The sequence below is a fragment of the Poromitra crassiceps genome (genome assembly GCF_964638095.1).
Source record: "Poromitra crassiceps genome assembly, chromosome: 10".
Taxonomy (NCBI): domain Eukaryota; kingdom Metazoa; phylum Chordata; class Actinopteri; order Beryciformes; family Melamphaidae; genus Poromitra; species Poromitra crassiceps.
In genome coordinates, this window is record NC_139631.1 from 52,327,099 (window position 1) to 52,348,794 (window position 21,696).

At 45.2% G+C, this 21,696-nt stretch overlaps 1 protein-coding gene across 2 annotated transcripts in view; it reads left to right on the forward strand.

Moving 5' to 3' along the window:
- The window catches only part of nr6a1a (nuclear receptor subfamily 6, group A, member 1a), a gene marked incomplete at both ends in the record, with an annotated part of 153,439 nt that extends 145,520 nt beyond the window's left edge, over nt 1–7,919 (forward strand). For both annotated transcript variants that reach the window (XM_083644060.1, XM_083644061.1), the window contains 5 exons: nt 366–596; nt 1,464–1,718; nt 5,999–6,120; nt 6,444–6,596; nt 7,783–7,919. In XM_083644060.1, coding sequence (XP_083500186.1) covers nt 366–596; nt 1,464–1,718; nt 5,999–6,120; nt 6,444–6,596; nt 7,783–7,919 — 898 coding nt within the window. The remainder of the gene's footprint in view (nt 1–365; nt 597–1,463; nt 1,719–5,998; nt 6,121–6,443; nt 6,597–7,782) is intronic.
- Between the last annotated feature and the right edge of the window lie 13,777 nt (nt 7,920–21,696).

Below are 21,696 nucleotides of genomic sequence, written 5' to 3' on the forward strand. Positions count from 1 at the left end.
ACTTCTTTCTCTCTCTTTCTATTAATAAAAAAAAAAAAAAAAAAAAATCCTAAACTAAACTTGTACCACTGTTCCTTCAGAATTTGTAGTTGTCATAGACTGTGCTCCCTAGTTGATTGCTCTATTGCTGACAAAAAATGTGTTATTGTAAGTCGCTTTGGATAAAAGCGTCTGCCAAATGACGTAATGTAATGTAATGTAAATATCGGCAGAGATGTCTCATATCGGCTCTGATGACGATATCATGGTGCATTATTGTTGTTGTCCTTCTGTCCTCTCTGTCCTCCTGTCCTCTCTGTCCTCCTGTCCTCTCTGTCCTCCTGTCCTCCTGTCCTCTCTGTCCTCCTGTCCTCTCTGTCCTGCAGCCGCTCTGTGGAGATGAACGGCTACACGGCGGCCCTCAGGGACCAGTACATCAACACCTCCATGTCCACACACTACCAGCTGCTGCCCCACCTCTTCAGCTACGCTGCCCAGTCCGGCCTGCTGGCTCCACAGCCCCGCAGCCTCTACCCACAGTCGCACCCGCTGGTGCTGCAGCTGGTGGCCGCAGAGGACCTGGCACCACTGGCCACCCCCATGCTCATAGAGGACGGGTGGGTCTTAGCTGGATGACACTTAACACTCGCCATTGAAACCCAGGAGGATACTACGGTTCCAGCTGGGTAGTAGTAGTACCTGGTTCAAATCTCACAAAGGTTTCCACATGTTTTAGTGTTTTCTGAACACATTCTGCTCAATTATATGATGAATGGTGATCAAAGGCATTGGAGGGGGGGGGGGGGGGCACGGTGGTAGTGCTGTCGCCTCACAGCTAGAAGGCCCTGGGTTCGAAGGAGTGCGCACCCGTCCGCATGTTCTCGAGTGCCCACCGCCCGGGTGGGGTCGTCAAAAAGGGCCTTTCTGTGTGGAGTTTGCATGTTCTCCCCGTGCCCCCTGGGGGTTTCCTTCATATAGCAACCCCCACATCAAAACATGCAAAATCCTGGTCGATGAAGTGGTGCCTCCTGTGGTCATTCAGGGCGCCTGTTCAGAGGGAGGGGAACTGGTTGGAATAGCGTGATCCTCCCACATGCTATGTCCTACCGGTGAAGCTTCCCCTGTCAGGTGAAAAGAAGCGGCTGGCTACTGCCCATGTCTCGGAGGAAGCATGGAGCCAGTTTCGGCTCTCCCGAGATCGGCAGAGGGTGGACCAGCAACCAGGATAAATCAATTAAAATTAGCACTAATGGGGGATAAAAAAATCTACATCAAAGGCATTGGAATTCAGACTCACCTGGTGGTACAAATCGAAAGCAAGTTTATTTGTATGCAAATGTATTGTTGATGTAATGTTGGATTTCTTTGACCAATATCTGTCCGATATGCTGATATTTCCCCACTCTTTTGGCCGATATGAGTCATATGAGTGGTGAATGTGCCGTGTCTCTCAGGTACAAACTGTCATGGCTCCTGTCTCTCAGGTACAAAGTGACCCAGGTGGAGCTGTTTGCCCTGCTGTGCCGCCTGGCCGACGAGCTGCTGTTCAGGCAGATCTCCTGGATCAAGAAGCTGCCGTTCTTCTGTGAGCTCTCCATAGAGGACTACACCTGCCTGCTCAGCTCCACCTGGCAGGAGCTCATCCTGCTCTCCTGCCTCACCATCTACAGCGCGCAGATCTTCGGAGACCTGGCCGACGTCACCGCCAAGTACACGCCGTCCGACGACGAGCTGCAAGGGTGAGCGGAGGAGTAGGGCTGCACCACTGGGGGGGAAAGGACATTGCAATATATTTTGTTTCTGCGATATTTATATATTGCGATGTGAAAAATACCGGAATTTTCACCAAATACCTTGGAATAGCTCTATGAAGCCACGCCCCTTCAAGAAGATGCCGCTGGCCTATTGGGTAACCTGTGCAGATGATGTAGTAGGAAGTGAGTGTGTGAGTTAGCTTCAGGATGCTAAGTGAAGTGAAACACTCTTTTTACAATCTTTTCTATCCTTACGTTGTGAGTGAAGAAGTACCAGCTAGTCAAAACACACAGGCCACTAACCTGAAAACAATATAATATCAGCTCTACACATGCCGAGAGAGAGACGCATGAGAAAATTATTATTAATATTATTATCATTATTATTATTATTATTATTATTATTTTATAGTCAAAGGTCTTTTATTTTTATTGGACTTTTTGCATATTACATGCATATACACAAGCTCTACCGCTCTCTGATGAAGAGCAACTACCCTACAGGTTATAGAGAACACACACACACACACACACACACACACACTAGGGTCCGACTGATGAGGGTCTTTCAAGGCCAATATTGATATTGCTGCATGACAGCTGCTATTTTGAGCTGCTTCACTATCGTTCAATTAGACGTAAACGATTAAAAGTGAATCATCTATGTTTTGACTAAATTAATTCACAACAATTGTCACCTGAAGCTGACATGATCAGCTTGTTTCCTGGGAGATATCCCAGCAGCTACATGCTACATGTCATAGTGATGAGGTAGCTAGCAGTGCTATTGATTTACAGCGCTATTCGTTCTATTGAGTTATCAAAAGAAAGCCATGAGGAAATTAGCCTCCTTCATAAGTGTTGCTGATAGCTCATGGGGAGTGAACGCCTCTGACCTGCCTCTTGTCCAGTATGTCCTGTCATTAACCAACAGCAGTTATAAAGCAGCGGAGCCTCTCGTCACGCCAGCTCCATATTTCACTAACGAGAAGAGAGCGCTTGATAACAGGAGTTTAGTGCTCTAGTCTCCATAAAGGCCAGACGTTCCACTCGGTCAGTTCCATCTCTCCAAACAGTTTGAGATTTCCCCCTGTCTGTCCTGTTGTTGTTGGAGGGCGTCCAGTGAAGCAGTGCGTGAGTGGGCAGAGCTGTGGCTAGCACCGTCTGGCATGTGAAATACACTCTGTCTGTCTGTCTGTCTGTCTGTCTGTCTGTCTGTCTGACTGTCTGTCTGTCTGTCTGTCTGCCTGCCTGCCTGTCTGCCTGCCTGCCTGCCTGTCCTATCTGTCTGTCTGTCTCTCTGTCTTTCTGCCTGTCTGTCTGCCTGTTCTATCTGTCTGTCTGCCTGTCTCTCTGTCTGTCTGCCTGTCTGTCTGCCTGTTTGTCTGTCTGTCTGTCTCTCTGTCTGCCTCTCTGTCTGTCTGTCTCTCTCTCTGTCTGTCTGTCTGTCTGTCTCTCTGTCTGTCTGTCTGTCTCTCTGTCTGTCTGTCTGTCTGACTGTCTGTCTCTCTTGTCTGTCTGTCTCTCTGTCTGCCTATCTGTCTCTCTCTCTGTCTGTCTGTCTCTCTCTCTGTCTGTCTCTGTCTGTCTGTGTCTCTCTCTCTCTGTCTGTCTGTCTCTCTGTCTGTCTGACCCCACGCTGGCCGTGTGGGGGTTTGTCTCTCTGTAAATCACACCTGAGTTATCTGACCTCATCACACACATTCTCATAGTTTTCCTCCCCTTCTTTTCTTTGCTTCGCTCAATTTCCCTGCAGTTTGGGCACGTTAGGAGACAGTCAGTGATTTACCTGCAGTTTGGGCATGTTAGGAGACAGTCAGTGATTTACCTGCAGTTTGGGCACGTTAGGAGACAGTCAGTGATTTACCTGCAGTTTGGGCACGTTAGGAGACAGTCAGTGATTTACCTGCAGTTTGGGCACATTAGGAGACAGTCAGTGATTTACCTGCAGTTTGGGCACGTTAGGAGACAGTCAGTGATTTACAGTCAGTTAGTAATAAGTGTGCACATTGTTGAGAGAGGCAGGAAGACACTGGGGAACTGAAGCTTCTAAATACCTGCTTCCAAACACAATCAGAAATACAGCAGTGATCCCAGAGGGAAGACTGGGTAATGCTGCAGTTACTCACAGTCAAGTAGGGAAATGTAAAGAGACATAAGAAGAATAGAAATAAGACAATACAATACAAAATATTCAATTGTATATAAAAAAAAATATATAGAAACCATCTTGCGATCGGATCACACCAGCCACAATGCCCGCGACTTAATACGAATGTGGGCCAGGGCCGTAAAGTGGGCCGTAAAGTGGGGGGCGGCGGCCCCCTTGTTCAGACACACCCATCTTCGAACTCGGCCTTCATTTTGATGTCAACTATACACACACACACCTACACACACACACCTACACACACACACCTGTCAAGTTTGGTGACTGCATCTTGCACGGTTATAATGCTATCGTGTTCACAAGATACAGCGCGCACACACTCACAAGTAATAGTAATAGTCAAATCCAATAAGTAAGTTGCAGTTAGTAAATGACACATTATGTAACACCAACCATGGGAATGATTATTGCACATTTAATTATTGCACAAATTAATTATTGCCCAGTTAAGATGTACACTGTAAAATATGGGTTGTGAAGTGTTTTTATGTTTTTATGTTGTGTTTTTATGTCTGTATTTTTATATTAGCTTAGTTTATACTAGCTTGGTTTTATAGTTTTTGTTTTTAACTAAAGCTTTAACTGCACTTGAGTTTTTAACTGCACTGAGTCTGAGAGGGGCTACCTCAGTTCCGTTGTATTTGTACAATGACAATAAAGGAAATTCAAGTGACAGTAATGTAGGGATAAATATTGGTGCTTTCACAAAATATTTACACAATAAGATTTGTTTTGATCAATGATCATCAGTCATGGATATAATGACTGTGGGCAAAGGCAACAGCTCAAACAGTCTGCTAAGTTCAGAAAGTGACATTTTACTGTAATGCAGCCTTTAAAACCATGAAAAAGCAACACCTTATCACAATATTACGATATCCATAATCTAAGAGGATATCTAGTCTTACATCACGGACATATGGACATAATCTCCATATACTACCTCCCAGCCCTACTCAGTAGAATGAGTCTTGTGATAATAAAGCGATAGTAATGATTTGGTCAGCAAAATGTACCTTAATCACCTTCTTCATGTGTTGACGTGTTTCTTAGCTGAGTTTGAGTTTGACCCGAGGTGACACGTCTGAGTTTGAGTTTGACCCTAGGTGACACGTCTGAGTTTGAGTTTGACCCTAGGTGACACGTCTGAGTTTGAGTTTGACCCGAGGTGACACGTCTGAGTTTGAGTTTGACCCGAGGTGACACGTCTGAGTTTGAGTTTGACCCGAGGTGACACGTCTGAGTTTGAGTTTGACCCGAGGTGACACGTCTGAGTTTGAGTTTGACCCTAGGTGACACGTCTGAGTTTGAGTTTGACCCTAGGTGACATGTCTGAGTTTGAGTTTGACCCTAGGTGACAAGTCTGAGTTTGAGTTTGACCCTAGGTGACACGTCTGAGTTTGAGTTTGACCCTAGGTGACACGTCTGAGTTTGAGTTTGACCCGAGGTGACACGTCTGAGTTTGAGTTTGACCCGAGGTGACACGTCTGAGTTTGAGTTTGACCCGAGGTGACACGTCTGAGTTTGAGTTTGACCCGAGGTGACACGTCTGAGTTTGAGTTTGACCCTAGGTGACACGTCTGAGTTTGAGTTTGACCCTAGGTGACACGTCTGAGTTTGAGTTTGACCCTAGGTGACACGTCTGAGTTTGAGTTTGACCCTAGGTGACACGTCTGAGTTTGAGTTTGACCCTAGGTGACACGTCTGAGTTTGAGTTTGACCCGAGGTGACACGTCTGAGTTTGAGTTTGACCCGAGGTGACATGTCTGAGTTTGAGTTTGACCCTAGGTGACACGTCTGAGTTTGAGTTTGACCCTTGGTGACACGTCTGAGTTTGAGTTTGACCCTTGGTGACACGTCTGAGTTTGAGTTTGACCCTAGGTGACACGTCTGAGTTTGAGTTTGACCCTTGGTGACACGTCTGAGTTTGAGTTTGACCCTAGGTGACACGTCTGAGTTTGAGTTTGACCCTTGGTGACACGTCTGAGTTTGAGTTTGACCCTAGGTGACATGTCTGAGTTTGAGTTTGACCCTAGGTGACACGTCTGAGTTTGAGTTTGACCCTAGGTGACATGTCTGTGTCTCCTCCCCCCAGGTTCAGCGAGGACGGCATGGAGGTGATGGAGAGGTTGATATATCTGTTCCGCAAGTTCCACCAGTTGAAGGTCAGCAACGAGGAGTACGCCTGTATGAAAGCCATCAACTTCCTGAACCAAGGTAACGCCCGCTTTCTACACTATTATTTCCAGGGGTGTGAATCGATTCTCGATCTACTGCTCAGGATCTTTTTAAAAGTGGCCAATATCAGATTCCAGTGTGAACAGGTCACGGTCCTGAAGTGACCCGCATGTGGCTGACAGCTGGGTTTATCACCCAAAACACGCTCAAGCTCACTGTAAAACGGCCCGGTGATCCGACCACGACCCACTCGGTTTGAGTCTTTAGCTTCTTTTAACTTTAAGGCTCTCAACTTTTCTCTGAACCTGCTGCCACCTTCTGCCGATTCTTCCACGATTCTGAACCCCTCTGTCCCTCTGCAGATATCCGAGGCCTGACCAACGTGTCCCAGTTGGAGCAGCTGAACAAGCGCTACTGGTACGTGTGTCAGGACTACACGGAGTACAAGTACCCGCACCAGCCCAAACGCTTCCCCGAGATCATGATGTGTCTGCCAGAGATCCGCTGCATCGCAGGTAAGGCACAGGCGGCGGACTGTCTATATATATACGCGTGTGTGTGTGTGTGTGTGTAATGATGCCAATACTTTTTTCCTGTAGCTCTGTGTGTGTGTGTGTGTGTGTGTGTGTGTGTGTGTGTGTGTGTTTATACAGTATGAATCTTTATGGAAAATTCATGTTTCATTTCAATAGCTTCCATGTAAAGTGATGCAATGACTCTAAAGCACTAAAATCCAATATAAAGAGGGGTGTGTCCTATTTGTCCAATGTAGTAAGTAATCATTTCTGGTATCGATTCAGAGCCACCGCCTCACACATTACATGGAAATTCTCCTTGAAAAGTAATAGAAAAGTTTTGAAAGTTTCTCCATGAACATGTGTGGGAACCCTGTAGGTAAACTCATTTTACACCCCCTTGTATTAGTACCCCACTGCACCACCATGCCCCCTGCCCACTGCCAATTTGCCTTGCTGACTTGCTCCGCCTCCGACACACCTCTCATGAGGAACGTGATTAGAAGTTCCCCTCTATGCGTCCATGGCTTGTTTCTGTTTGGCATGTTTAATGTTAGCACGTTTAATGTTAGCATGTTTAATGTTAGCACGTTTAATGTTAGCATGTTTGTTTTTCTAACATAATTTTCCCCACCATGTTCTACGATAAAGTCGGCCCGACATAGCTTAAGATCGGTCATGGAACTTTGTAGAAAGGTTAGCGGAGCCGCCAACCTTTCTACAAAGTGCCCTTCTACCGAGCGCCCTGTAGTTGGACCTTGGAAGGTCAGCTAGGCTAACTAGCTAAACTAGACCTGAACTTAGCATGGTTAGATAGCATTTTTTCAGTTGGTAGTAGCAGAGTGCTAGGCCTCATAATTATCTGTCTGCTCTCTTACCTCGTGTGTTATCCAATGGGCTTCAGTCTAAAGTTACGTAGCCAACCGATTGAGGTATTTCTCCACCAGTGAGATGAGTTTGTCCAATTTCAACTTACAAACTTCAGAATTCAAACGGCGACCTAATGTTGGGCCTGTCAACATGTGGCGATGATATCATTTCTATGCAGTGTGTGTGTGTGTGTGTGTGTGTGTGTGTGTGTGTGTGTGTGTGTGTGTGTGTGTGTGTGTCTGTGTGTGTGTGTGTGTGCAAATGAAATCAAGTCAACTGTAACGCCTAAAGTCAAGTTTGCTGTGTGTGTTTCCAGGGAAGCTGGTAAATGTCCCTCTGGAGCAGCTCCCCCTCCTGTTCAAAGCAGTCTTGCACTCCTGCAAATCCAGCCTGAGCAGCTACAGGACGGGCCCATCGCCCTGCGTGCCCACAGGCGCCACCGCTGGAAACTAGGCACCCTCCCCCCCGCACCAGGGCCGCCCGGCCGGGGTGTCCAGGGGCCGGTCTCTCCCCCCCCCACCTGTGAATGTGACAAGCAGCTAGTTTTTTGTAACTTTTTTTTTTTCCCTTTATATATTTATTACACGACAGAGCTGAATGTATGCTGATTTTACACTGTGCACATGCTTCTGTACAAAACAAATGCACAGAGATGCATTTTGGTCTTTGGAGTTTACAAGTGTGTTATCCAAGTTGCTCAATGTGTCGGTGTTGCCATTGTTAGAGCTAGACTTTAAAAAGATTTTTATTTTATTCAGCCGGGGACGGATAGACACATGTTAACGAGAGTTTTGAGACTACCTCAGGAAGATATGTTGTTGTTGCTATTTTCAGGTACCTTTCCTTGCCGTTTGAAATGAAGAGTTGCCCCAGTGGGGAAAAGCAGATCCCTGCTTGATGCTCCGACGCCTCAATCAGAGACTGAATGTTCAACGGAGCTGCAAAAATCAAAGAGTCCCAAAGCAAAGTGTTTCCTAACGCTCAAATGGCCGCTACTTTATTATCCGCATGGAACCTCAGACGTCCGGCTGATGAGGAGGCGGTCTTGTCAATGTAACATTCCACGAGTAACGGTGACAGTTGTTGTTGGATTTGTGGGATCTTCATGGAAAAAAGGAGCATACGGGTATTTTTTACAATCATAGACTGGGGATGTAAGGCTTTATTGCAGGGGAAGGGGAGGATAGGTAGGTTTGCTGTTAGTTGTATTGCAATCTGGCAACCCAGAGTCTATCAGGGTGACGACTAATATGACTCTGGGACAGACGGCTGACATGTTGGGGTTTAAGCTGCATCGTGGATGATGTCCGCGCCAAGACTTCCGCTATCCCTACTCCACCGTTATTGTTTACAGTCCAACTGACGTGAGAATGAAGTTGGAGCTGATCGATTGTAGGTGTTTTAGGTCCAGACGACATTTTGGCGAATAAAAATAGTAAATAGCTGCATATGAGACGTTGGACGGTAAACAATGGCGGAAGGGGCGGGACGTCCGCTCTACAACGGAGACCCCCGACATATCGGCCGTTTGTCCTAGAGCCATATTACTCGTCAGGCGGATAGACTCTAGGTGCCCCAGATTGGTTGTATTGTTTTGTCTTGACCAAAGTGTTATGCAAAGCTTTTCTTTTTTCCAAATGCCCGTTGATGGGGCAAGAGAGCTGATAGCTCGACAAAATGATTTCTTATCAATGAAGGATCAGGATAAGAAATGAATCAATCTGCGTCAGAGGGGAGACCCCAGCTGGACAGACGAGTATGTTTGCCAGATCTCATTCTAAACGCTACGGCCGAGACGCGCGCGCACAGAGCGGATAGCGACACTGTAGCCTGTTCTTACACTCTCTCTGCAATACTCTGGTTAAAGTAGCAATCCGCGTAGTAATCCTGTTTATCGCTGTGCCGTTCCCAGTGATCGCCTGTCAATCAAACGGTGTGGGGGCGGAGCATGGAAGTTCTGTTGATGACGACGTTTGAGTGTCTTGATTCTGTTCCACCATGGTGGCTATCGCTGCTCACGATAACTACAGAGTTCTTCTAGGCCCAGTGGTTCTCAAAGCGGGGTCCGCGGACCCCCGTGGGTCCTTGAGGGGGTTCCAGGGGGTCCCCAGCAACAACAAAAAAGGGGGGGGGGGGTAATTGATTTTCACTATAATTCCAACCATAAGTAACACAATGACAGAATGTCATGGGATCATACACTTTATATAATCAAACCTCTCAAAGCAAAACATCTCATCAGCTGGAGACCCTGGGACAAAATCGTATCAGACGGGTCTGTGGTCTTCTCTGTGTCACTTTAGGGGGTCCTTGACATCAAAAAGTTTGAGAACCACTGTTCCAGGCGATTGATTCCTAATCAACTGGAAACATAAAACGCATCACTTCCTGGCTATATGTTGAATCACTGAATTCACTGAATCAATAAATGTATTTGTATGACAAATGTGGCGGGTTACTACTTTAACCTCCAGCTATATTGGACAGGGCTAGCTTTAGCGTGAGCCGTTGGGGCCGCGTCTCATTCGGTTGGGGCTCGGATCGTCTGTGACAGATACAGATATGCACATTGTTTAAAAAGCCATAGAAAATGGTCTTTTATTTTTTTTTGAAGTATGAGATGATCATTTCAAACCGCTTGAAGCGTCTTTTCCGATTCCTCAAGTTTCCATACGCAACGAGAACATTCGAGAAGAAAGAAAAAGAAAAAAAACGCAGACGAAATGCAGTCCTCGCAACGACTCTCTCTTTTGCACACGACGGTGAGGCTCGGAGACCTTGACCCTTGACCTCGGCCACTGCCCACCCCAGTGTGTTCCTCTCTCTCAGGTCCCCCGCCGGCCTGGATCGAAACAGGGTAAAGTATTCAGGAGTTCCTCAGTGATCACGCTGATGTACTTGTAGTATTAGTAGACATAGGTTTCAGGACATCGTAGGTCCTTTGTAGAACGTGTTTCTTTTTCCACTTTATTTTTCCTCAAGCCCCGCCCCCCCCCATCCTCCATTCAGTGAAAGTGGGTGTGGTTTATTTTGAAGGTGAGACGCGCGGGGTGGGACAGATCTGCCTCTCTGTACGCAGCCAGTCCCACGCAGTCTTCTTCTTTCAAACACTACAGTTAGCCTCCTTTTCACGCTTTTTTGATTTGTATACGTTTTCATGTACCTCGTAGTTATCGTGAATGTTTTTTTGTTTTTTTGTTGTTTTTCATGTATTCTTTTTTTTTTTAGTGAAGACAACCCCCTATCATTTACTTTACTATGAATTCTTTCTTTTTTTGTTGTTGTTGTTGGACATGATTTTAATAGCTCATTCCCTTGTCCAAGCTGTTCCTTGAAAGTGTTTCTGCATCGTTTAACTTTTCATTTATGAAAAAATTTGTTACTGAGGCTATGTCTGCTGCAGTTTATATGGAAAATATGCAGACAACTTGTAGGCCTTATATGGCTTGTATACTCCCAAATATCATCTGACATCTGATTTAAATTGTGAATTTTGTGTTTGGAGTCGGGTTTTTTTGTCCCAAACGTGGACGAAATTACACTCTTGCAGCCTATTCGATATCTGTCTCTAGGATTCTCAGAGCAGCTGAGAGGAATATTGGAGAATATTTTTTGTTGTTGAATATGATTGTTTTTCGTCATGTGTACATCGTTCATCACGCGGGTGTCAGCCTACTGAGGAACAGCCTCAGGACACTCAACTTAATCTCAGGGATCGGTACTTTATAGGGGACAAATTTGAGAGCACAGCCTGCCTCAAAGTGTGAAAGTGTATCACGTTAAAGGAAACCCCCCTTAAAACACGTTAACACTGTTAAACACCTCACTGTGATGCGCTTTGCATTTCTGGGTCCATTTTGCTGTTTAGTGGTGTATTCTTCTTATTGACCAAATGTAGACGGCTTGATTTGACGACAGAATCCGAGAGCGAGCGCTTCTTGCTAGAGCCGCCATTTTGTTCAACAATCATACAGGGAGAGATCCATCATAGACGAAGCAGAGATCATTTCTCCAATAACAGGAGCCTCAATAGACCCCAATGCAATGCAGCTACAATATAAAGATATAGACCCATCCCAATGTTCACAAACTAGTTGGGCTAGCTAGCTATATCCTTATGCTAACACGCTAATAGCTAATGAAAGCAACAAGGAAGAAATGACTAACTGAAGTAGATGTCGTTTTGAGCATAGACTGTATAAATATGGATGTAGCTACGTAACGTCACCCATTGGTTTTTGGACTCTGGTGTTGAAGCCTTGAGGTTGGCATTTTCACTGACGCCATCTTGGTTATTTGGAGCAAGAAGTGATGTGAATTTGGATGAGAAGAGCCGCAGCGCCACCTGCTATTGGTCCGTGATCTGTGAGCTGCACAATCACTGGACAGGCAACCTGTCAATCAAGTCTTTTTTATCATCTATTTGACTCTAAATGGGACCATAGTTTACAAAATGAACATCATGCTGTATTGAAGAAGACTTGAAACTAGCGATAAACAGCATCAACTCATTAGGAAAGTGTTTACTGAGGCCATAAATCAAGTGAGAAGTATCACCATTTCCGCATTCACTTCCATGTAACTGGACTTCTTTTTGCAGCCAGTGGCGTCGCCCCCTGCAGGCCATTTGAAATAATGCAGCTACTTCCTCATTGGCCTCACAAACGGAGCGCACAGGTAGCCCGCTGGCTTTGAGGCAGGTCGAGGGAAAGTTGGTACAACACCATGAAAGGAAATGACATCACAAAATAACTCATGGAATGCAGTGAACATCGCACATTTACGAGATGTGTGGGGGACTTTTCCTTTAACGCAGAGACCCTCAGATACCATGATGAAGGGTCTCTGTTAGCAGGAAGCTAACGGAGACCCTCAGATACCATGATGAAGGGTCTCTGTTAGCAGGAAGCTAACGGAGACCCTCAGATACCATGATGAAGGGTCTCTGTTAGCCTACTGTTAAACCAAAGACAAACTCGGCAGCACCACTCTAACTTCCTAACTGTACCACATTCATCTTTTGATATAATGCGTTGAAGAAACAAGTGTTCTTTTTATTTTCTAACTTGTATTTTTTACAGACCAGGGATTTGTCATTTGCAATTTCTATACTGAAACTACCTCTTTTTGTCATCATGTTGCTTACTTTCAAATAGGTGATTTTTTTTTAATCTTATTTATTGGTTTCATTGCACCAATGTTCTGTTATTTTGTGTCTCTTATTTCACTCAGTGACCTCAGATTTATAATAACAAGCGCTGATTACTGTTTTCTTTTTCTTTTGCATAAACTTGTTGCCTCATATTCCATGCTACCTCAGGCTAGTCTTCTGTCAGCAGGTTTGACCTTCTCTGACCTCTAATTAAGTATGCTATATACCATATTATATCATACTTTCTTGCTCTACCAAAGCCCATATCTCATTCCAACCATGAGATTGTTCATCTCAGGGACCTTCTTCCTCCCTTTTGCTTCTTTTCACGTTATTTAGCATCATATTTGATTTCGCTCTGCCCTGTTATCACGACTTCAAATACCAAAGATGAAAGAATGTCGACAATTCCAACATACCGATTAAGCATTTGCGTGATTCGTCCTTGCTAGTTAACACCGTGTTGACATGTTTTTTTTTTTTGTTTATGAATACTTCTTGTTATCTTGTGAATGGGTATTTGTTGTGTACACTATATTCACCACATGATGATATGCCAGTTTTATTGTGCTACATGAATATTGTTCATTGGTAGACATTTCAAGGTCATGTGGAGTGTTAAAGACGGGGCTAAAAGACCAGGATCACATTTGACTTTTGTCAATGCTGCTTGTGATCGATTAATTATTTGGAGAATGTAATTCTGATCAAACTGCCACCTCCTCATGTTTACATGCTTTTCCTCACTCATCTGAGCCTGATGCTGTGTCACTGATCTGAGCCTGATGCTGTGTCACTGATCTGTGTCACTGATCTGAGCCTGATGCTGTGTCACTGATCTGTGTCACTGATCTGAGCCTGATCCTGTGCCAGTTGACCACCGGCAGACTATTAAGCCTATTGCAGCGTTGCTACTAGGGTTCGACCGACGTGAAAATGGTGATGTTTTTGGATTCAGCTGTCAGTAGCTGCTATCTTGTGCTGATATTGAACACGTTTGAATTTGACCAGTTTTATGTCAAACAATTCCAAAAAGAAATCCAACTGGTGGACCACACTAAGGTGGACCACACTAAGTACATGTGATGAGGCGATGGTGGACCACACTAAGGTGGACCACACTAACCCTATGAGTGCATTGCTGTAATCGTCTTAGAGCACAAGATGAGAAGAGTCTGGGGGAAGTGAAAGAGCAGAGAAATCATCGCATATCTCAGGGAAGAAAATGATTTGCATTGTCACGACCGTGAATAGACAATTGAAACGCCTTTTAGCCTACTATGTTTTCCTCTTCAGAAATCTCTTGTCTGCTCTTGTTGTTTTAACTACCTGTGAAGAATGTGATCCATTTCGTGTTAAAAGCATGTTTAGAATGTGTTAGGACTTGAAACCAAATAAATGTGAACGTTATGCAACTGTACGTCGGCCGTCCCGTTGTCCGTTATTCAGGGGATCTTTGATTGTATACAGTGGGTGATCGTATAGATTTTTGATTTTATACAGTCGGTGATCGTAGAGATCTTTGATTTTATACAGTGGGTGATCGTAGGAAGTGAAGATTTTGATTTTATACAGTGGGTGATCGTAGGAAGTGAAGATTTTGATTTTATACAGTGGGTGATCATAGGAAGTGAAGATTTTGATTTTATACAGTGGGTGATCGTAGGAAGTGAAGATTTTGATTTTATACAGTGGGTGATCGTAGAGATCTTTGATTTTATACAGTGGGTGATCGTAGGAAGTGAAGATTTTGATTTTATACAGTGGGTGATCGTAGGAAGTGAAGATTTTGATTTTATACAGTGGGTGATGGTAGGAAGTGAAGATTTTGATTTTATACAGTGGGTGATCATAGAGATCTTTGATTTTATACAGTGGGTGATCGTAGGAAGTGAAGATTTTGATTTTATACAGTGGGTGATCATAGGAAGTGAAGATTTTGGCTAACACTTGATTTGAAGCTGAGTTCCAATCGGCTAGTAGTTCCCAGTGAAGTGGCCTGCACAGGGTATATACTGTACTGTATATCATATCATTTTTATATTATCGTGTTTTTTACTCTCTCTATTCCTACACACACACACATGCACTACTCTATTCCTACACACACACACACACACACACACACACACACACACACTACTCTATTCCTACACACACACACACATGCACTACTCTATTCCTACACACACACACACACACATGCACTACTCTATTCCTACACACACACAAACACACACGCACTACTCTATTCCTACACACACATGCACTACTCTATTCCTACACACACATGCACTACTCTATTCCTACACACACACACACACACTCTATTCCTACACACACACACACACACATGCACTACTCTATTCCTACACACACACACACACACACTACTCTATTCCTACACACACACACACACACACACTACTCTATTCCTACACACACACACTACTCTATTCCTACACACATGCACTACTCTATTCCTACACACACACACACACACTATTCCTACACACACACACTACTCTCTCTATTCCTACACACACATACACTACTCTCTCTATTCCTACACACACACACACACACACACACACTATTCCTACACACACATACACTACTCTCTCTATTCCTACACACACATACACTACTCTCTCTATTCCTACACACACACACACACGCACTACTCTATTCCTACACACACACATGCACTACTCTATTCCTACACACACACACGCACTACTCTCTCTATTCCTACACACACATACACTACTCTCTCTATTCCTACACACACACGCACTACTCTATTCCTACACACACACACGCACTACTCTCTCTATTCCTACACACACATACACTACTCTCTCTATTCCTACACACACACACACACGCACTACTCTATTCCTACACACACACACGCACTACTCTCTCTATTCCTACTGTCTTTTACTAAAAGGCCAAAGATCGGCCCATAGTCACCATGACGCACGGACACACACACGCCACACACACACACACACACACACACACACACACGCCACACACACAAACACGACGCACACTGATGACTGATGGTTGTTGGTGGAGCAGCTGATTGCATCATGAATGTGAAGCAGGCCGGAGGTCCAGGAGGAGGCACCACTTCATCTCCTCAAGGCTGACAAGAGAGACCCCCCCCCCCCCTCCAACGAGTGACCCAACCCCCCCTCCAACGAGTGCCCCCCCCTCCCTCCAACCAGCCTCTAATCAGATCACACCCAGTCAAGGCTGTGGATCCCCCTGGGCACAGCAACGCTATCTGTGTGTGTGCGTGTGCGTGCGTGTGTGCGTGTGTGTGTGTGCACGCGTGTGTGCGTGCGTGTGCTGTGTGTGTGTATTTTGAAGAACAGATTATTCAAGCCAGGAGGACCTGAACTGTGTTATCTTCAGTGGTGGGTAGAGTAAACAAAAACGGTACTCAAGTAAAATGAGTTATTTTATAGTAGCCTAATATTTACTCAAGTAGAATTAAAATTACAATTTTTTTTGAGTAAGAGTAATTAAGAGCTAACTAGCTAGCAAGCTAATGGCAGAAACCTACATGCTAGCTCGTTGCTACATGCTGAAAATGGCAAGTTTTGATGAAGATTTAGATTGTTGGAAACTATTTTCGGGAACCACCGCCTACCAAAAACCACCGCCTACCAGCCCTACCACCGCCCCGCTGGGGCTCTAATGGAGCTAGCAGACCCAACAACCACCCCACTGTCCAGGGGCGGACTGGGATCATAATTCAGGCCGGGCATTAGATACCAAGCAGGCCAGGCTGATACGGGCCGACGCGCGAAAAATTTGGGCCGTTTGAAGCCCAATTTGGGCCGTTTGAAGCCCAATTTGGGCCGTTTGAAGCCAGATTTGGGCCATTTGAAGCCCAATTTGGGTCATTTGAAGCCAGATTTGGGCTGTTTGAAGCCCAATTTGGGCCGTTTGAAGCCCAATTTGGGCCGAGTCCAATTTTACAATGAGATGCACCCACTTTAACCCTGAACAAAGTAATAAAACCACTAGTAAACCAGTAGGCAGTGCCTGGCCTGCTGTTCAGTGAGTGGCCTGACTGCGGGCACCAATTTTTTTTTTTTTTTTGCAGGCCAGGCCAGGCCACCGGGCATTTGCCCGACGTGCCCGATTATGCAGTCCGCGCCTGCCACTGTCAGAACCACTGCCCAGCGCCACATGCCGAACCCGCCGCCAGCCCACGCACGGCCCCGGCACCACCACGGGCACAGCATTTCATTTTCACATGTTTGAAAATGGGATTGATGCTCTACTACTAATAACCGCCATACATTTTTCCTTTTAAAATTTTAAAATTTTAATTTATTATTATTATTATTATTTTATATTATATTATATTATATTATACAGTATTATATTATATTATATTATATATAAATAAAAATGCTAAATTCATGGCGGTTATTGCTGTGCCCGTGGTGCCCGTGGTGGTGCCGGGGCCGTGCGTGGGCTGGCAGCGGGGTTCAGCATGTGGCGCTGGGCAGTGGTTCTGACAGCGGGGTGGCTGTTGGGTCTGTGGCGGTGGTAATATGGTAATATATATATATATATATATATATATACATACAGTATATATGTACTCAAGTACATGTAACTGAGTAAATGTACTTGAGTCCTACCCACCTCTTGTACCAGAGAGCTGGTATTATGGTTATTTTGGGGGGTATGTTGGTGTTTGTTGGTCTCACCTTGGCGAGAGCCTCAGAAACCCGCTGCCAGCCGCTGTGAGTGTGTTATCAGCGGCCAAAGTCCGCATCCTCTTTCTCTTTGATAGGCTTCATACACAGTGATAAGGTTTGGGCAGGCCTTACTGCTGTGTTTGATGGCTTCAACAACGAATGTAAACTATGAGTCTTGGATTGGTGGAAGTTCACCAAACACCTAACACCTAACCTGATGCTTTGGGATCGTGATCTCTCAAGGTTCTAACCAAAACCACCAATATAAACAAATAACATTTCTCTCTCTCTCTCTCTCTCTCAGAAAATTGCCTCAGTGGGGTTAAAATTATTATTATAGCCGAATTATAGCCGTCCATGTAAACATCATAAAGCATGCATTATTAGACCTCATTAGACCTTGTCTAATGAGGTCATAGACATCATCAGTGATGTCACAATGGTTCTTCCTCTTCTGTGGTGTTTTATGTTGTATTGCCACCTCCTTCTGGATTTATCCATCCACTGTTTCCCTACATTCTGTATGATCTCATCACGCTCTCTCGTCCTCACAATGCTTCTGTGAGTGTGAAGGCATAAAATAGGTCAAATACTGAAGCCCCTTCTCACTCCCGAACTCGTCTCAGAGCCCCACTTTGACAAGTGCGTTTGGCGACCTCCGTTTTATGGAACGCAGCAGTTTTATGGAACGACCAGTTTATGAAAAACAATTCAAAATGTTTATCAGCCTCGCTGACTTTCAAAACCCTAGCGCGATTGACTGCAAGACTGTCCGGTGTCGGTGGGTGAGTTTGAAATTTCAGTGCCATAGGCCTACTTGTAAAGTGCTTCAAGGACAACCTTTTTGTGTCTTGAGGGGATAATTGTGAAGCCAGACTGCTGGTCAGGCCCCGTATTATTATTTTTTAATAAATGCGGCAGCTGCACACTTACTGTTTAAACTTGAATTATAATTGTTGTTTTTCTTTGTTCTTTGATGTGAATTTATGGCTTTTTGGCACCTACATGTAACCTTTTAAGGTTGAGATAATTGTATTATCATTATATGGTCCAAATATTTCAGTAAATCACTTGAAACACTTGAAATATTCTTGCTTGGGTGGTATCATTCTACTTGAAATGATGGTCAAATGTATTATTTTTAGTAAAATAACATGTCATCTGCACCCCTTCCTATCTCTAGGATGCATCCCTAGTCATCTTGTTCTGGAACCGGCCCTGCTGCTGGTCTGTCAGGACGCCGTGTTCAGGTCACATGAGCTGAATGAAAAGCACACCTGGTAAGGCCTACGTACACCTGGTAAGGCCTACGTACACCTGGTAAGGCCTACGTACACCTGGTAAGGCCTACGTACACCTGGTAAGGCCTACGTACACAACAGCATGCTGAAAACACAAGCCCTCCATCCATCAGGTTTATTTAGGCCTACTGTCTGTAGGCCTGTGCGTCAGTCAGGAAACATGTCAAGGCTGCTGGGGACTGGCTGTGCGAGCTCTGCCTCAACTCTGGCTCTGTCTCCTCATCCTGTCTCCTCGGCACGCTTCTGAAGCGTGCCTTTCGTCAGGTGTGGTCCTCCCCCTCCCCCTCCCCCCATCCCCCTCCCCACTCGCTCCCCTCCCCCTCCCCACTCGCTCCCCTCTCCCTCTCATCTCCTTCCCCTTGACCCTGACACATAACGGGACGATAACGGGATAAACAGCCCCTACCCATTCCTTTACCCCTCGCCAAACGACACACTTCCAGAGGGGGGGCGGGTGGAGGGGGTGGGTCATAACCTTGTTCCCTCGCATTTCTCCGATGCCTCTGCTGCATGATTCCTCTGCACGCTCCTGACTGCACGTTTCCTCTGCACGCTCCTGACTGCACGTTTCCTCTGCACGCTCCTGACTGCACGTTTCCTCTGCACGCTCCTGACTGCACGTTTCCTCTGCACGCTCCTGACTGCACGTTTCCTCTGCACGCTCCTGACTGCACGTTTCCTCTGCACGCTCCTGACTGCACGTTTCCTCTGCACGCTCCTGACTGCACGTTTCCTCTGCACGCTCCTGACTGCACGTTTCCTCTGCACGCTCCTGACTGCACGTTTCCTCTGCACGCTCCTGACTGCACGTTTCCTTTCCACGCTTCTGATGAACACTGACTCCCTCTGCCTACACTTCATTTCAATGATCCCCAACGCTCTCATCAGTCAGTATATACAGTAAATGGGAGCTGGGGCTCTGTTTGTTTCTCTGTCCCACTGTGATGTCATAAATCCTACTGTGACATCATCCGTGATGTCATAAATCCCACTGTGACATCACCAGGGCCAGCTCGGCGAGCTGCAGGACAGGCGAGGCCGCTCAGCGCGGCGAGCCTAGGAATCAAGCGCGCGTTGGGCGCGAGATCCCTAGTAGAATACATGTCCGTTTGGCCACTCTAGTATACGAGGAATCAGCGTGACGTCACGACACCGCAAATCCCCTGGAAGCGTGGCAGTTAACTAGTATGAGTTGTGCAGTTAACTAGTATGAGTTGTGCCAAACAAACGTGAAATCTCAATCTCAATCTCAATCTCAATCTCAAAAAAATATACATCACATCGCTTATATTTTGACATTCTGAGTGAGAGCAGAATTAGCTCAAGAGTTTGATGTAGCCTATAATATATGCATGTCAAAGTTGTGTGAACTGTGTTTTAAAATGTAAACAACATAGACATAGGCTAGAGAGTGAGAGACTCACAGCTGGCTCCACAGGGTTTGTTTACCAAAATGCTTATCGGCTGATCCCTCGTATTGCTGCGTTCATGTGCTCCTCAGATATATCGTATTTAGCGTATTCACGAGTTGCAAGCGCATTAACGGCTCAAATAGGCTATCGTATTTACGAGTGAGAATTTGGGAAATTTTCTGAGTTGTGACGTTGCGTGAGGATTCGGGACTACAACAATGGCGGAAAGTATGGAGTCCGTGTTGACTGTAAAACGTTGTATATATCGTTATTCTGTTCATAGCTATCATTTATTTTAGTAGTTGCACATTATGGCCTATGTAGCTATACCATAATGACCCACTACTTGCTTTTGGTAAGATAACGCCAGGCACGAGAAAACAGCTCATATATTTCAATAGCTCACTGAATAGCTCTTGGAAACCTCCCAATTAAATCCATCTCTGAGGTCTTGCATATAGTTGGAGATATGTTGCTCTTGACATGCATCACGAAGAATGCTAGGTCGAACAAAGTAGTTCTTTAGATGTCATTATTTTCCTTGATCCACTTTGCGTTTAATGTACGCTATTGTCATATTCTCTGTTTCTCACATATTGAAAGGACCTTGACGCGTCAGTGACGTCCAGGCAGGTAGAGGTGATGAAAATGATCGTTAGCATCCAGGAAAGCAGTGTCCTCCTTCTTGACCTGTCAAGGAACTGCAGGAGAGGCCAAGGCTCACAGCTGCTTCTGATGTGGCCTTCATACCTCCCTCATTAAATGAATCAAAGTGCGTCTCTTTCTGCTTAAAGCCCCGACATGTAACTTTCTCCTGAGCAGCAGCAGCAACAGCGGCCTCTGCTGCCACCAGTGGTAATTACAGGTGCTAACTATGCCGTTTGTGCGTGCAGATATCAGCCTTATTTTACTGTTTCTGCTTGTACCCTCTGTTTTGCTAACATTTCTGCAGTGTTTATAATTGATAGGCTGGGAAAAATATCTCCATATCAGCAAATGTTGTTTTATTGAAAGTCGCTAATCGTGCCGCTAATCAAGCTAGCTAGCGATAGACATTTCACTTCCTATACATACTTCACAATAAGTGTTGCGTTAGTAATCCCCCAGCTGGTACTGCCTGCCATCCCCTGGGTGGTGCTACCGTACTTCCCAACTTGTTGTGGACGACGAGCCTGTGATTATTCCAATGTCGCACATATTTGACCTGGCCTTTGGCGCTGGCCGAAGTCCCATCTTTCTCCTTCATCATCTTTGTCTTTGTCTTATTGGTTTCTTATCCCATTGTGACGCCCATGTCTTCAGCAAGTGCTGCTCTTGTTGGTAAATAGCTTCTATTGTCACATGATCTCGCAGTATCATCGCCAGTTCATGTGTGAATTGTTTCAATTGTCTGGTCTAAAATAAAGAGCCTGGTCTTCTACCTGCTCTATTTGTTAAGCGCCTTGAGATAAATCTTGTTATGATTTGGCGCTGTATAAATATAAAATTGGTTGATTGATTGATTGAGTGATTGTTCATCTTGTCCATTTTTAGGTCCCGGCACCTATTGCATGCTCTGTCGTCCTTGTGAGGGATCCCTTTTTGAATTAGCCCGCCCAAGGTTTCTTACTTTTGCTTAGTTTTCCCTCAAAATGG